General features: G+C 31.7%; 1 protein-coding gene across 1 annotated transcript in view; it reads left to right on the top strand.

Moving 5' to 3' along the window:
• LOC143196003 (alpha-N-acetylgalactosaminidase) overlaps positions 1-18,693 on the top strand; it is a 41,729-nt gene that overhangs the window by 19,823 nt on the left and 3,213 nt on the right. The window contains exons 6-9 of the mRNA XM_076403575.1: positions 1,480-1,641; positions 2,747-2,944; positions 2,999-3,163; positions 3,309-3,384. Coding sequence (XP_076259690.1) covers positions 1,480-1,641; positions 2,747-2,944; positions 2,999-3,163; positions 3,309-3,384 — 601 coding nt within the window. The remainder of the gene's footprint in view (positions 1-1,479; positions 1,642-2,746; positions 2,945-2,998; positions 3,164-3,308; positions 3,385-18,693) is intronic.

Raw genomic sequence — 18,693 nt, 5'->3', positions numbered from 1 at the left:
TGCAATAGTTACAAGTACTTTTTTCCTTAAACTTATTTCTCATTCTGCTACCCTGATTTACTTTACTTGATTTTACTACTAGAACCTCCTATTCAACTTTTACATCACTGACAATTGTAAAATTCCTTTCAAACATGTAAAGTTGTTCTTTTAGCTCCTCGAATATCCTCATGTTATTCCTAGTTAATAACATCCAGCTTGATTTGAAAGTTTCAAAATTTGCTGGTAAAATATGCAAGACTTGCATACTAACATTAAATCAGGTAATTCATTTTCGTTTTTGGCTTTAAGTCCGTTATTTAATTCATTCCACAAACCTGTGTTGCGACATGTTTTTCTTGAATCCAACCAAATACAAAAAATCGGTATATATCTTAAATAACTGATCCTTGAACGATGCTTCGAAATTTTGCTTCAATACCTCCTACACTTCATAAACCCTTCTCTTTCTCCATAATTTTTTGATATAGATCATCTGTTACTGAACTTGTAATCATAGACTTGGCATACATCATCTTGTCATCAGCGTCTGCCGCTAACGTGCCCGGTTTTACTAATTTGCCGTCTATATCTCTAAAGCATCTAAAGCTCCCTCGTGGTAATCCAGCAAATCTCGAATTTTACGTTTCCACATCGGCCATTCCGTTTCACTATTTAGCGCTTTCATGAGTTTAATTAAACCTATTTCTATTTATTTTCTAACTATTTAATTTCAAAATAATCTCAAGGAAAAATATCTATTTTCTTTTTGGACACGAAACTAGGCCCGTAACCTGTTGAGATTTTACGGTTATTAATTGATATTCTGAGATTACTTTTAACAAACAGCTTTATTTAATACGCCTATCTAAACAGTTGAAGACTCTATATAAACGAACTAATGAATTATCTATGCACAACAACAAACAACAACAACGTGGTTTGTTTCTTGACTAACTCTTATATGTCCGACAACTACATAACTCGAAAGTCCTTAGAAACTAGTAGCATTTCATTATTGTATTTAACGCAGATTAATTATTTTAACTAAAGAAGAAATATTTACTTTAACACATTTAGTATTCATTCCCTCCTCATACATTCTAACCAAATGCTCATGTATATTCTGAACAATTACACACATAATATATATATATATATATATATATATATATATATATATATATATATATGTACACAAAGCTTGCACACTCTATGATACGATTTTCGACAGTTATCCCATACTAATTAAATAATCACCTTAGTAGTGTCCACTCTCATCACCCTGTCATCGTAATTATCAGCATGAAATCATAATCCCACATTCAGAAAGTTTCATTCAGTGAATGTCACTTCCTGAGTCACTATTCGAATTAATAACAAAGCCAAGCTTTCCAATATAACACGTGTTCACGATTCCAGTATTCGCAAACCATAGACTATATTTTCTAATACGTTAAATTGAATACAATATATTTTAAAATCATGTTTTTTTTTTAGTCGAACTATACTAAACTGGCTGAAATTTGTAACCTGTGGAGAAACTGGGATGATATTGATGATGCGTGGAGCAGTGTCACCAGCATATTGGAATGGTTTAGCACTAATCAGGCCAGATTTGCGGACAGTGCTGGCCCAGGTCATTGGAATGATCCAGATATGGTAAACTTATCTCGCTTTTAAATCTTTCTGCAGTTTTTTATCCGAGATATTTCAATTACACTTCACTCATTTCCAAAACTTTTTTAATTAAATTATTGTACTATTATTAAAGTTAATCTGAAATTCATTTAATTCGATTGCGTGTGGACAATTCGGTTTCTTGATGTAAAAACAATTGCTACAGGGGATGTACAAAATAATATGAAGATCCAACATATACAAAATATGTATTTATTAATAAGGCACTGAACCAGACCATTTGCTTTCAAATCCTCTACAATTGCACTACAGTAGAGTATTTGAAGAGTTTCTAACGGACTGCTGTCCTATTATCGTACCAACACATCCGCAAATAGCTTCAATGATATTTGATATGGAAATATACTACTCACTAATTTTCCAACACTAGTTTTGTTGCTTTAAAATTCTCCTATAATAGAAATTCTGATGGTATCTCCTGATTATATCCTATTAATAACTACAAGCATTAGTCAGCATGATCCACAAATATATAAACTGTAAAATGCAGCGTATTAGCTTGAACTCTGCCCATGTCAATATTGCCTTGCTTCGAGAAGACATAAACGTAATTATATCTCAATATATCTTATTATATCAATGAATTCATGAATTGGAAATATCATGTTAAACAAAAATTTAAGCAGATCGGACTCAAATTGAGCAACTGTACTGGTTATTCGGAAGATACTCTCAACTAGACCTGGTGCCAAAGAGATTTATCAGTCAATAATATAGCACCATTTAGACATATGTAGTTGTACTAAGTCATCAAGCTGATTTATAATCCTCTATTGCCAAAACAAAATTCTTCGATTAATTTGGTTACTAACTCACAACAAAGTAGCAGGAACTTAAGCAAACCACACGAACTTGTATACAATAAAGCAGTAATAAATCAATTTATAATTAAGATTATACTCAGCGTTTCTACTAAAAGAAATTATATTTAAAAAAATATGATTTTAATATAAAATACTTAATATAATATGCATAGCTCAAGTCATGTCTTCTATTTTCCCAAAAATCTCTAATATTTCATAAACACTAACCAAAACTGTTGTTAATAAGTGTGTTTTCTTTCCAGTTGATTATTGGTAATTATGGTTTGAGCTATGAACAGGCCAAAGCCCAAATGGCCATATGGGCAATAATGGCAGCCCCATTGATCATGTCTGTTGACCTACGGACCATTGAAGCAAATTTCAAAGAAATAATCTTGAACAAAGATATTATAGCCATTAATCAGGACAAATTAGGTATCCAAGGACGTTTTATTCTGAAAGTAAACGTATACAATATTTTGTTAATACTTTATTAATTAGTCCCTTTTCATTAGAGGGATAAAATTGACATATGGACCAGACCAATCAGTCCAATAATAGATGGAGATCATGCATACGCTATCGGTTTGTTAAGCAATCGTATCGATGGCTACCCTTACCGAGTGAACTTCACCTTGGCTGAACTAAATTTAAAACACAAATCAGGTTATACGATCAAGGTAAGACTTATCAGCCAGGACTGACCCTCGTGTTATTTCTAGTTGTCTTATTGTTGCACGCTTCACGTATATGCTAATAATCATCGATGGAATAGTACGATATACTTGTGTCGATAGTTTTGTTATTGTTTTCAATTATTTTTAGGATGTCTATGCCTCGACTGTAATAAATACATTGGTGAAGCCAGATGATGTTATCTATCAAAAAGTCAAGCCTTCAGGTAAGATCGTACTGATTACATAATTTTTGGAATTTGTAGAAACACTAATACAAAGATATACTGTGAAAAAAATTAAATTTTAAGCACCGTAATTTAACTAATTTTGAGAGTCCTCCAAACTGTATTGAGTAAAATTCCGTACATTTTTACTTTTCAAAGTGTTATTCATTGCTAGTCACCTTCCCAACATTTCACAAATTCAATGATAAAAAACAGTTTCTAGAAATCGATGGGTATTTTATGAATTGGTTCAAGAAAACAAATTGAAAGATGTAGCACAATAAGGTCATAGCAGGTTATATCAGAGTACTAGATGACTTCGTATCACCCACAAATTTTCTTCGACAATAACAATAGCCATTTTGCCGGCTTGGTTAGCGCAGTTGTAAAGGCCAAAGGACAGTCCTCCAACTGTTGCGGTAGTCGCGGGTTCGAATCCTACTAGGGCATGGTCGTACATATATGTTTGTGATTGTTTAACATTTGTAATTGTCCTTACGCAAGAGTGCAAAATCCGACAAGGAAAATGATTTCAGTCACGCCAGAAACCAGGCTGGGTAAGACCGAATGTCTTCTGCGATAATTTTTAAGTTGGTCACTCGCCAGTCGATCAGCTTAATGCTGGGGACCATTGTTCGGAGCTCACGTTAAACTGGAGGTCCAGTCCAGATACCCTCGTTGGTAAAAAAGAGACTTTAAAATTTATATAAAAAATAGCCATTTCGATTATTGTCGGTGAATTTATTTCCTCGAGTGCTCACCGGCAAGGGTTTGCTCAGGTCTGATAGCGATATTGCGGCACATCCGATGCAATGCCGATTTGAACATTTTGACTAAATTGTTCTTCTGATGAAGAAACATTTGTACTTCTTGTGTAACAATTCTCTTCACTGTTGGATTGTGAAAAAAAACGCCTCATCAATTTCTGCGTCAAGATTGTCCATAAAATAAAACTGTAAAAATTGATAGTCTGTTTCTGGGAGTGGTAACCAGCGCTCCTCATAAGGAATACATTTGTCCTTGTTTCTGCAAGTGTTTGAGATTTTTTAAACTTATTTCTGATACAAATTTGAATGTTTCTAAAACACTTTCATTTATAATACCTTTAAATTGGGCATGAAATACTCCTGTACAATATGCGTTACGTCAAACGGCATTACTTGGAGAGAACTATTATATTTTTAAACGTTGACGAAGAAGTAATTAGAATAATTTCTCGAAAATTAATGAGAGAAGGGATCTGGCAGTGGGACCAAGTTATCTAACATGTTCATCTTTTTCACAATTTTCTCCGGGAGAATGATGTGAATAAATTGAAGTGATGATGAGGCCTTTTAAAGATTTCTCGAACATACTAGGTGAAGGATGCTGTTTCTACCTCCATGACCTCTAATAGATCCAATAAAATGTTCTAGGTAATCTTGGTTAAGATTTGTTAAACAAATGTTGTTATTTGTAAATTTAGACAAAATAGATTTCTTTAGGGTAATAAATCCCCTCAAAGCAGCAATTAAATGTTTAATTTTTACAAATATTTTCTTAACAATTTAATTTTCTTAAAATGTACAATAGCTCTACTATAAAATGATTAAACACCTATTGTTCTAAAAAGTTAAAGTATTACAAATATTTTAGGGATATTTTATAATTAAAAGTAGTATTTATTACTACCAATTATCCAGTTATCTTAATTATTACCTTCTTGTAAGACTTCTTTATATAGAGACATCACACTGACAGCATACGAACAACTTGGTAGATTAGTTGAATTTTATTAGTACTTACATCCTCATCAGTAGATTTTGATTTTCTGTAAGAAAACAAGATATAAACAGACATGTAGTAGATAGATAATTTTATATGTACCTGATAAAAATTATGTTGGATATGCATTTAGCCTAATACCTGTTCGTGAAGGAAGGGTAATTCTAAATTTTTCACTACAATGTCCGTAACAGACACCATGACGTTGACATATTTGCATTGTAGTTTATCCAGGTAACTTACTACTAGTTACTTGATCGACCCATTTTTGGAAGGAGCGAAATGGTTCTTTAGGAAACGACGTCTAATTACCGTAGTATATTATTACCCCGTTACACTACATCTTTTACTACACTGATGCATTGTCATTAATTTTTATATTACTCCATAATAATTAATGTAAAACAGAAAATATATACAACGTAAAACGAAGATTACTTGATCTAAATAAAAACCAAGACCTTCAAACAACAAACTTAAAAATGGACGCCACTAGAAAATGCTGACTTCACACAATTAATTTGATCGACCAATCACATTCCATATTAGTGGCGGAACCAGGAATTTAAATTAGCTAATCACAATTTGCGATCTCAGCGCTACCGTTGATTGAACTAAACAAAACATTTCCCCAAGGTCGCCTATACCATGAAATTTCCATTTTTTCTATGGAAAAAGTGTTGTTTATACCCTTTTCCCCACAATTACTCCATATTTTCTGATTATATAAACCTTCCATGGGCTTCCACATATATTTCAAAACCAAAATTGGCCAAATCAATTCAGCCGTTCTTAGGCATTACCAATACTTTAGTCATTCGTTTTTGTACCCATAGTATGATTTATAGACAAATCAATAGTTTATTATTTCAACACACGTGGGATGGCAAACATTTTGATAGTTTCTATTATCTACTAATATTGTTTTAATATGTTATTCAAGTGTAGATCTTTTATCTCAAATCTAACAGCTAGTGGTTAATGTTACATCGGTTTAGAATTTAATTTAAGTTAGTTACATCAGTTCGAAAGAATTTTCAATATCGATTTAATGTTAAGTAAGTACAACTTCGGCGTTATCATTTTCATGCAATACTGTTTATTTACAAACCGTTTAGTCCTGTATTGACCATAGTCCTATTTCTTATATCATTCTGGAACTGCTACATGTATGATGTTTTTTCGAACACTTTTAAAGAATTTTTTTTGCGAACAATAACATGAGTTTTAAAATAAATGAAAAATGGATTATTCTTACTAATGTATTGGCTATTGGCATTTCAGATAAAACAAAATATTTTCAGATTTAAAATATTTAATTAATAATGTTATTCAAGTTCTGATCTGTTATCTCAAACCTAAACTTAAACAGTTAATGGTTTATGTTACATGTTTAGAATTTAATTTCAGTTAATTACACCACTTCGTAAGAATTTTCTATTTCGGAGTCACTATTGTTAAGTAAGTACCACTTCAACGTTATTTTCATGCTATAGTTTTTATTCGCAAATCGTCAAGCCTTTTAGTTTTTTTTTCTGTTACTGGTACATGTACATGTATGATATTTTCTTGGAGCCTTTTAAAAAATTTTCTGAGCAATCATAATAAAAAAAATTAAAATATTAAGAAATATATTATTGATATTGGCTATTGACATTTTGGATAAGAATATTTTCAATTTCAAATTTCTATCACAATATTTGTTGCACCAAAACCATCCATCTCGTAAATAAACTTGTGGATAAGCATCATAGTTACAACTGACAGGCTTATCTGAAATCAAAACACGAAATTGCATTTTAATTTATGAATCTAATTAATTAACAAAATTGAATAACTGATACGTACACAGATTTCTAAAACAAAAAACGTAAATTCTTAAAAAATATTACCCATTGTGTTTTTATGATGCTTCCATTGTTTTGTTAAGAAAACATGTGTCGGAATTTTTGCATTATCTTAGTTCAGTTTTTATTTTTTTTTTATTACTTTTTAATCACTTCATAATTGGAGGAAACTTTAAACCAAACATGAATTAGGGGGTTGCGAATTATCACTAATAAGTATAAATATTTATACAACTCTTCAAAGTACTCTCGAATAGAAGTCAAGCAAATACCAGATCTAATCGACTTCTTTATATTGAGAAACATAATATCCAATTACATCAGTAATAAAGAGAGTGCACTCAAATGGAAAATTCTTGGTGCTAAAAATGAAAAAAATATTGATCATTCTCTACAGAAAATTATTAAGAATATATAGAAATGGCAGAATTATTTGGTCAGTACTTAGCACATAATTTCTAACCACTCCCTGCTGACGGATATCAAACCTTCCCAAATTCATGGGAATTGTAAAAACAATAATTCTATAGGGAGCTTTTAACGATAATCAAAAAATGTCAGCATACAAAAGGTTACAATCTAATAAATGGTTAAGCTCTTAAATAGTTGCTATATCTACTAATAAAGTGTACTCAAAACGCCTCCAATCAGTTAATGAAGAAAACTGCTCACCGATAACCAATTTATATTTAAGACAGAGAAATAAACACTCGACAATTAGTCGAACATATCGTATTACAGTCAAAGATGCAGTAAACAATAATCCAACTTGAAATACATTTATGAGTCCTTAGCCCAACATTTGTTGTTTGCTTCAATAAAATAGTAATATCCCCGAATATGAATACGTAACAACGGTTACATTCTCTGGTCATATTGCATTACTAGCTACTACTCTCTTGCTAATATCATTAAAAGAGCTATAATAATACATCTGTCAATAATATTACTGATTGTGTCATGAAATGACGAATAATATTGAATTTCACAAAGTCTGCAAATTCGACTTCACCTACAACCTGTTATCCACCAGCGACAATTGGTTAATTGTAACAAACGATCCAAATTTCATATGATCCTCAAAAAATTGGCGGTTGTTTGAACGACAATTCCAACTACAAATTGTTACTTTATAAACAGATTTTAAAACTTGTGAACTATATCAAGACAAAGTTTTTAGAAGCATCGTTAACGCGTGATAACTATATTATTTTAAAAAGTTTATAATAGAAACGAGGATATCCACAGACATTCAAGCCCTAAAGTTCGGCGAAGAGATTAAACGGTATGAGTAATAGGTGAGATGACTATAACAAGGAATCACAAAAATATTGATTTATAATAATATACTATAGAGAGATTATTGAAAATACATTTACTTTAAAATTAAGTGGGATCACTAAGATTTTACCAGAAATTATAACGCAACATTTTCCATTTACTAAACTTGATTAATAATAATAGCACAATCGTTGGTTGGAAACTGTGAGAATAGTACTATTGAAATCAAGTGTGCCATGTTTGCTAAGACAATTTAAAATTGTATCTATAGCAAACCTGCTGAAGAATTTTATGGTGATAATTTGAAGGTGTATCTTCGGATGTAAATGTATTTGAAAGGAAACCCAAGTATAAAATGGATTTAAATAATATATATTTCATGATGGATGTTTTATTTCCTTAGGCATTTAGTAGATCTGCGGAGCGAAAAGGTTTATCTGGGATTGTTTCAATTTATATTGTAATATTTGGGTAAATGAAATGCACAAGCTGTAATTTTGAAATTTATTTGTAATTTAATTGAAATGTAGCTTGTTTTAGTAATAGCCTCTACACACTTATAAGTACATCAAGTACCTTATAAAATCAGTTTTTATGCTTTAATATGTATAAATTTCTAAAATAGATATTTGTTTAGTTTTTTTAGTTTACTTTAGTGATAACGTTTGAGTTCATACATCGTCTATATATACACATGTCAGGTAAAAAATATAGATAAACTCACATTTTTCAATCAAATATGTATTAATTACCCTTGACCTAGTGAAGTATAGCGCATCGAACTATTTGATGTACAAGAAAGACCAGATATTTGATATTTGCTTGAATTTAATTAATATATTTCACTGTATTTTGAGAATATATGGTCATTCAGTAATTAACAGTAGTGAATGCCATGTTACTTCATATTCTTCTTCCTGGTTGGCATTGGAATCTTATAGTGATATACTTATATGTATGATGAATATGGCCTGCAGACATTGAAACCGTCCAGTGCGACTTTTTTTCTTTTTCCAGGATGACCAACTAGAACCAAGTGTTTCTTGCTGATGTCGCTTCGGATTCAAGATAGAAAGGTTTTGCGGGTGACTTACACTGAGCATGTTCGTGAAGCTTTTTACAAACGGGATGTCTGATTCTAGGTGTGTATTTACATTTTTCATAAACCATGGGGCATTGAGCAATGCGCGGACTTTTTTGGATTTGAACACTTGGATTAATACAAGTTGTGTTTCGAATATGAACCTCTATACCACCTGTGCTCCGTAAAGGTAGATTGGACGGACAAGCATTTTATACAGAGTCGCCTTATGGGGGATTAGGAGTTTGTTTTTTCTGCAGATGAGTGGAAATAGAAGGCTGTACACGCCATTACTTTTGCAAATAGCGTATTGTATTTGTGCTGACCATTGGAATCTACGGTCGACCTGGACACCGAGGTATGAAACTTTCTTGAGCCAGGGGATTTGGGTATTCTTGCGGTGGAATAGAATAGTGTGCGTTTTGATCGGCTTAATCTGCAGTCGCCAGTATTTATACCATGCAATACTCTGGTTGAGCTGGACGTGGATTCTGTCACGAAAGGCGTCGGGGCTGTAACCGGTGGTGAAGAAAGCTGTGTTATCTGCATAACATGATCTGTGTAATTTCTTGGGAAGTGGCAAATCAGCCATGTAAATGTTTAACAGGACAGGGGCTAGTGGAGCACCTTGAGGGACTCCATTAGAGATTTGTTTTCGAGAGGAGACTGCATCGCCAATCTTTAGTTGAAAGGATCTATCTTCCAAGTATGAGTGGATTAGGGACATTAGGTCATCCAGTAAACCTTGTTATTTTGCGTTAAAGATTAGACCATTAGACAGCTTTGCGACCCTTTATAAGTGCCTGATCTACGGTTGCTGCGACGCGAGCAGCTTGATGGAGGCTTGCGTGTTTGGCTCGGAAACCGAATTGTTCGTCAGGGATTATGTGGTACCCGTCAGTGAAACTATTTAGAGCGTACAGTATCACTTTTTTCGGCAAGTTTAGAGAGAAAACTAATCAGACTTACGGGCCTGTAGTCGGAAGATTTTGACTTGGCTTTTTTTCTTAGGGATAACAGCGACAAGCGCATGTTTCCAATTTTTGGCAAATGCTTTGACCTCAGGATGGAGTTAATGATACCAGAAAGCTCTGAAAGTTGCTTGCTGGTGATGTTTTTCAAATGGTTTGTAATGACTCCAGTGCGACCAAAACAACTACGACACGCGCAGATTTGGAGCCTTTTAGCGCGCTTTTAGAATTACACTATTTGAAACGTCAATTTTATACATTACATTTTATAAATAAGTTTCATTCCGGGTAAAGTGACCGGGAAAGTATCATGATCTAGCCTATTAACATACGTAAACATAAAAATGTAGACTGTTCCTGAGGTTGAGAAGGCTGAGTAATACTAGTTCAAAAGTAAAACTGTGCTATGTTTAAAATTTATGTTGAGTGTACCAGTGAGAGTACATCCATCAAACGATATTCAAGTTTGGGTTCGAATCCTTGGGTGTGGACTTGAAGAACGCTAAAAAATTACTAGAGATTGAAAGCTACTTGTAAAATATGTTTCATGTGATTTTTATATTTAAAAAAAATCTATTAATCTGAAGACCTAAAATAAACACATTACACAAATAAAAATCTATTATAGTTTATCGGTTCCCATTTAATCTGTGTTATGGAAATTAACACTTCCCAGTGACATAATACGTAAAATAATGACACAGCCCATTTAAGAACATCAAAAGAAAGAGAACGAACATCGATAAATGATAATCATCCAATTTAGTTAAAATGGCGTAATACTTACCAGCGATAATATATAATTAAGTTCCAATTACATATTGTTAACATTCGAGCATTAAGAATACATCAACTTCAAATCATTTTTTTATATATCAAACCCGTTAATTATCTAAATTAATTATTTTAGAAATAACATTTTAAATAGAAAATTAAATTAAAATAAAATACTATGGGTCATGTCTGAAGTACAACATACAATCATTTATCTTTCACTCATACTTATTCCTAATGCAATCCAATATAAAAGCATTTTTAAGTAATTAATATTTTATTTGGAGACTTAAATAATTGCCAGAAGAACTGTTTTGCGTTTAAACTGCTATTACAAATAACCGTAAAAACATAATTTGTTGTGAAGCCAATTTCATTGGTACCAGAGTTGCAGACCTATCTTTTTCAAAATAATTTAATACTGAAAAAATATTAAAACATATTCTGTATTAATGTGTACATAAAAAAAATTAATATAAAGATATATATGTAAAATAAATATGCTAGAATAAGTATAATTAGGAATATAAACGATACCTAAATGAACAACTCAACATGTATCCTTGCAAATATAATTACAATATTCCATAGCGCCTTTTTCCCATTTTAAAACAGTTCAATTGAAAAGTCCCCGGCTTGCCATATAGATGGAGCTACTAGAATTAAATCCATATGATTTTTAGTTAGCCCTAACCCTCAAGAGATGCATGTATCAATTTGACAGCTGTCGCATCATTAGTTTGTGAATTATAGCATTTGGAGTGAAGCAACTTTGGTAATTGTGAAAAAAATGGATAAAAACGAATTTCGCGTGTTGATAAAATATTTTTTTGAAGGGAAAACATACAGTTGACGCAAGAACTTGGCTTGATGCAGAGTTTGGTATGGTAGGCCGAGGACTATTCAATTGACCTATTATTTCTTTCGTGTCATTAATTTAATAGGACCCATTAAAGATCTACATTTAAACCAAAAATATATTGAACACCTTATAATTAGTTTTACAACCTTTTAAATTTTGCAATGTCTTAAGTTTATACCCTGGGTAATATTGTCACCACCATCATCATTAATTGTATAGGAACTAGATGAAAATGGTTTTCTCTCTGTAGAAACCAATATATATATACAAAGAATTGGCAAAATAATATACATAAGAATACTTGACATATACATCATATTTCTTTCTTAATAAGATGTTAAATCACAATTTGCTTTTAAAAACAGCTGTAATACTTCGCGCAATAGGTTTGTAGAGAGTCTGAATAGTTTGGCCACTCCGTCAATTGCTTCACTGATGTTGGAGATGGAAATCTCTCTGTCTCTGTTCTAAATCTCCCCATAACGGTCCAATAACGTTGAGGCCTGGCGATTGTGGTGGCCTGGGAATATATTTTATGATATTCTGATGCTACTCATATCAAAAGTGAACCTTTTTGGCTGTTTGTATGGGCGCAGTATTATCTCAAACTATGACTGTGTTTGACATCAATATTTCCGTCATAGTAAGAACTTCCTCATTTATGCAAATTAGAGGACCAGCTGAATACCACGATGTCGCCGCCCAAATCATTACGGAAACGGTCCGGGTCATATGATTCTTTTGGAGTTCACCATACATAAACCCGGTCGTTTGTAGAAAACAATGTAAATGATGAATAATAGGATCATACCTCATTATTACAATTAGCAAGTTCCAAGTTGTATGACCTTTCGAAGCTTTGCGTTTGCTTTCGTTATAAAGGCTTTCGCAGTCGCAGTACTTCCATAAATATAAACTGTGAAGCTTCAGCCTTACTCTTTTTGTTGAAACAGTATTACTCAAATGAGTCTTGAGTTTTACTACCACTTTTGCTGTGGTAGTTATGTTTTACCCTATTTTGTTTGTGTTATATACCAATAGATACTGTCGTTAGTTAAATATTAAACAATCATTCAGAGTTCATACTGAAACAAAACCTTCAACTACTACTACTACGACTTGTAAACTAAAACATGTAAACCGAGCAAAAAATACGGGTCGCGTTATTTACATGGGAGAAGTGCTGTATGTATGGTGTTCATATCATTTTGTCTCTCCCCTGTATAGAAGTTATGAAAAGTGAATTAGAAAGTGGTTAGAATAACATTTTTAAATTTATTTTAAGAAAATAAATGTTGAACGGCGAGCACAAAACACATCTATTCTATTATCAGTCTAGACGTCTCATTCATCGGACCATTTAGTGAAAAATAATCTCACAGTATACACCTCCCTCCTAAAGAAATAACTAAAAGGGTGTGAGTGGTTGTTGTCCTATTTGGACAGTTTATAGTTCTAAGAAAATAATTTTAGTATCGCCTGTCTCTTTATCCGCTTTTGATGATCTGAATAGTATTGTCTCTGCCCAAATTTCCATGGTATACCATATATAATTACAATTGCCTACTACTTTTTAATAGTATATCCTGAACTGCAAGCTTCTATACTGCCAATAATTCTTAGGAGCTAAACACCTGTTGGAAATTGCGTAACGTGCACTAGTTTCAGTTAATCACTGCGGCCCCAATCCGGATATAGCAAATAGATCCCCAAATATATAACATTTATTAGCGACAGAATTCAAAAATTAGCACACTATAGAACACAATGTTCACATTCACTTGTCAATTTTATTCAATTTAACGAAAATATATCCGCATTACACTTTATTATACTGTATTTAGTGTTAAAGTTTTGCGAAACAGCAGATGTGACTGCTCCAAGAATTTGATACTAAAATGACCCCATGGTGTTTCTTAGAATCATTAAATCATTAATCGCTTAGTAAAAGTAATCTGGCTTTCACGGTTTCAACTAGTGCTTTCTAAATTTATTCTCATTGTGAGTGCTCAGAAAAGAAGGGACTTATTATAACGTGAAACATATTGGTGTTAAATTTACTAACGAATGAACGACATCAACCGCTGTTAATTTTTGAATTAACAGTGTCATGAGATCGCGTAAAAAATTAATTTCTCATACAAAACACATAATAACTAACGGACTATCGCACCGCATTGTCGATTTACTCTTTGCACATGCTCTATTTTTGGACATATGTTTATTAGTCTACAAGGAATTGAACAAGATATACTAAATGAAGACTGCGGAGAAATAAACAAGATGCAGTATGTTACTGCTTAGTTGAACACTGACAAATGAATAAAATATAATAAATAAAATACTGGCAGGCTAAAATGAGTTTGATTAGATTTGAATTTTTTTGTTTGAATGATTTAGTTGAGAAATACATTACATAAATTACATACATTAAAATTGGCAGTACTGGTATGCAATATAATTATAATAAGTATGCAATATATATATATATATATATATATATATATATATATATATATATATATATATATATATATATATAAATTAGTGGAATTAAATATAAGTAAATGTATGATATATAAAATCAAAACAGTGAATTTGAATGTGATGGCAGAATTAGTATCTTAATTTGATTTGTTGTTTGTTTTTGATTTAGACATTGACATGAAGACCAATAAATTTGTCAAATTGTAAATAAGGGTAGAATTATAAAAGTAAATGAATAACAAGGATAAAAACAAATATTGAATTGTAAAATTTTATTGGGATTTAACAAATATTCATGGAAAGTTTTATAGTAATCTGCAAAAAAATTATGGTAATGGAAAAGTTATTTTCAATTTGCTTGTTAGAATGACTCTACGAATCCTTTTAGTTGTATCTAATCTATAAAAGTAGTTAAACTATTAGTCAAGACATCACTGTATAAAACATGAACTCATTACCTAATTTATTTTAAATAGAAATGTTTTTGTTTCACTTTTCTACCTTTAGAGTCGTAGCTGTTAGATCATTAGGGTGTCGTTAACAATTAATATTATGTGTTTTTATAAATTTTTATGAAACGATTTGTCAACTCTTGTCAGCACATTTATCCCTAGAGTATTATTTTCTACCACTCTAGCATTCCGCAAAAACCTATCAACACTTAGACCTGCAGTGAATTGATCTTTCTGTTTATTCTCTTTCGCTAAAAATAGACAATTTTTGTAACAAATCTCATATTTATGCCCCACATGTGTCTCAGTATATTGAAGGGATACTTCACCTAAAATAGATGTTATTACTAAAACATATAACGACTAAAATATACTTCTAATTTTTACCAGTCAATGCAATTTTTGTTATTATTCTTGACAAACTCCATTAATGAATTGACTACCTCCAGCTGGTGGCTGACGTACTGTAAATTTGTTTTCATAATGTTAGTTGAAATAATGGATTATACCCAGGAATGTTTTCTTGCAGAATTGATACACTAAATTTTCTCTATAAATGTAATATTTATTTTAATAAATTTATTCAAAATAACTTAAATAAAATTAATTAAAAAATCAAAGGATACCAATTGTTATGGCTTTTATTATTAAAAATATGCTTGCAGGCAGCGTCAAAAATGTCGATCATCCGGCGATTATTTCCGATTGCAAAAACCGATTTCACCCGAACGCACAGGGTCTATCGTTTAAGGAATATTCAATATCCGATCGCTTTAAATTATTCGTAATTAAATTATGTTTATTTGCGTATTACTGATGAACTGGTATTTCCTTTGTATTTGGTTTTTTTACAGCATCAATGTGCTCTAAATGTGCCTTGTAATCATGATTATTTTCTTGTAACTTTACATTTTGTACCTAGTAGCTTCTATGTATTTTGTATACTCCAAACCTGTACAAAACTGTCTGCAACAGTGTAGGTGCTCATTACTTCTATATTCTCACCTAACCTACATGCTTCCACATAATATATTTTGATAACCAGTAGAAAACAAACCTACCAAATTGGGTTGTTTTTTTCGAAAATTAACCTTTTCTGTTAATTTTATTGGTGTTCACATCTAGAATATATAAAAATTTTATTCATATTTTAATTTAACTTTTTTAATGAATTTTACACAAATAGTATATAATATACCAGCACATATATACCTACTGGGATTAATATATATTCATAAACTCAAATTGTCCTCTTAGCTTCGCTATAATTTATAAATTTTCACTAATAAAAACCTAGGATGTTATTACACTCTATGAATTTCATCACATTTTCACAACCATGTATAAAAAATTAATAAGCGATTAATAGAATTAACAAATAATAAACATATCCTGATATAAATTAATAAAATCCGCATGCGCAGAACTAACCAATCGTGTAGGACATCTTGTTTCCTTCCATGTAGTCTAGTATATGATTGGCTAATTGAGTGCAATAGTTTTGTTTGGTTATGTTAATACTTTGTATTGTTTATATGTCCGTATTTCATTAATAATTGAATATATCGTTTCTCTTTGAAAGCCATATTATTACAATACGATTACATTTATCAGTATTTTAATAAAAACTATGTAATTGAAAGTTTAGAAACTTAAGTCAAAATGAAATCAAATTTCCATCAATAGATACTAATTATACCTTGCTCAAATTTATTAGTATGCCTTTCTTCATCTCTGAATCGCTTAAAATAATATAAATAAAACAAGTTTTATATACAATATTGCTCAGAGTGTTGCTACACAATTAATCGTTTAAAGAAAGAGCACCAGCTTCTGGCATATCAGATTGAGAATTTTCAAAAAGTCTTGCAGATATTTTTGGCAATAAAAAAGTCTAGACCTCAGAAACATATTAAAACAGCCTAAAAAGTATTAACAACTAAAAAATATTAGCCTAAAAATACATAATTTCTAAATATTTTAAAAAGTAGTGATATTTTTTAGTGTGTTGAATTCATGGATTTTTGCAATCGCCATTCACTGACTTGTGACACGGTGCATTGTCTCGGCGAAGCAGCACTTTCTTTTTCTTCAAATGCGGCCGTTTTTTGGCGATTTCGTCCTTCAAACGGTCCAATAACGCTAGGTAGTAGTCGCGGTTGATGGTCCTTCCTCTTTCAAGGTAGTCAATGAAAATTATTCTATGGGCATCCCAAAATACAGATGCCATAACCTTACCAGCCGACTGTTACGTTTTCCCGCGCTTTGGAGCGAGTTCATCGTGTGCAGTCCACTCGGATGACTGTCCGATTGGACTTCGGAGTGGTATGATGGAGCCATGTTTCATCCATTGTCACATATTGATGCAAAACTCGGGTTTATTACGCTTGATCATCTTCATCCGAGTCATAAATTTGTTATTGTTTTTGGTCAAAAATGAGCTCGCGCGCCACCCACTTTGCACAGAGATTTCTCATACCCAAATATTCGTGAATGATATGATGTACACGTTTAGTTGGTATCTTTAGAGTGTCTGCTATTTCATTCAATTTCAATTTATGGTTATTCAAAATCATTTTGTGGATTTTTTAAATGTTTTCATCGGTAACAACCTCTTTTGGGCGTCCACTGTGTTCTCCGTGTTCGGTGTTCATTTCACCACATCTAAACTCAGCATACCATTTCTTGATGTTTGATTTTCCTCTGGCAGTGTCAGGAAATTTGGCATTAAGTCAAGTTTTTGCTTCAACTGTATTTTTTCCCTTCAAAAAGCAATATTTTATCAATACGCGAAATTCCTTATTATCCATTTTTTCACAATAACAAAAATTGCTTCACTCAAAATGCTATAATTCACAAACCAATGATCCGACACCTGTCAAATTACACACATATTTTGGGGGTTAAGACTAACCAAAACATATGGATATAATTCTAGTAGCGCCATCTATGTGTCAGGCCGGGGACTTTTCAATTGACCTGTTAAATGTATACAAACAATATGAATAAACTAACAAAATATCAATAAAGCTTGTATAAACATAAAATATATTTCTTAAAAATTCAGATCCATTGAATATCTATAAATATCCAGTTAATCTGTTCGAATATTTGCGAAATTATAAAACAATGTTAAATCTACATAAGTATATAAATATAATTTTTTATTATTATCTTTGTTACCAACTTCAAGCAAATATTATTTTTATACTATTTAACATAAATGCCAATGTGTCTGCTGGTAATTTACAAGTCAGCGTTAGGAAATGATAACATCTTACTGTAATAATTTATAACTTATATTTTTTTAAACTGATAGACGCATTTTAATATTGTTTATTGTTAATTATTAATAAAAGCATTTAACATCACCTTCACTTGTAAATAACGTCAGCTTTGACTTGGAGAACAGAAATGACCAAACATCGCGTAAAGTGGAGCATGCGCAAATAGTAAACCGCCAATAGCGTAATGTGTGGTTTTAATGCATGCTGTTCGCACTAAATTCACGTAATCCTGGGTTTGAACAAGTCAGCATTAGACACCATAATAACTATTTTCTGTTCTCCATTTCCTAAACGTAATAACTTTTGCCTGAATGAATAAATTACACTACTAACAGATCAATTGAAAAGTCCCGGCCTACCATAGTAAAAAACATTTTTTGGCAAATTTTTTTTTTATTTAGCATAATTCCCTTTAAGTGTGATACAATGATTATAGCGAGCCTCCAACTTTTTGATACCATTTTTGTAGTACTGTTTAACCTTTGCTTCAAAATAGGCTTCAG

The sequence above is a fragment of the Rhynchophorus ferrugineus genome, unplaced genomic scaffold (genome assembly GCF_030347505.1).
Source record: "Rhynchophorus ferrugineus isolate W39M unplaced genomic scaffold, kcgeb_rfMv2 rfM4, whole genome shotgun sequence".
Lineage (NCBI taxonomy): Eukaryota > Metazoa > Arthropoda > Insecta > Coleoptera > Curculionidae > Rhynchophorus > Rhynchophorus ferrugineus.
This window is presented reverse-complemented; position numbering and strand designations above follow the sequence as displayed.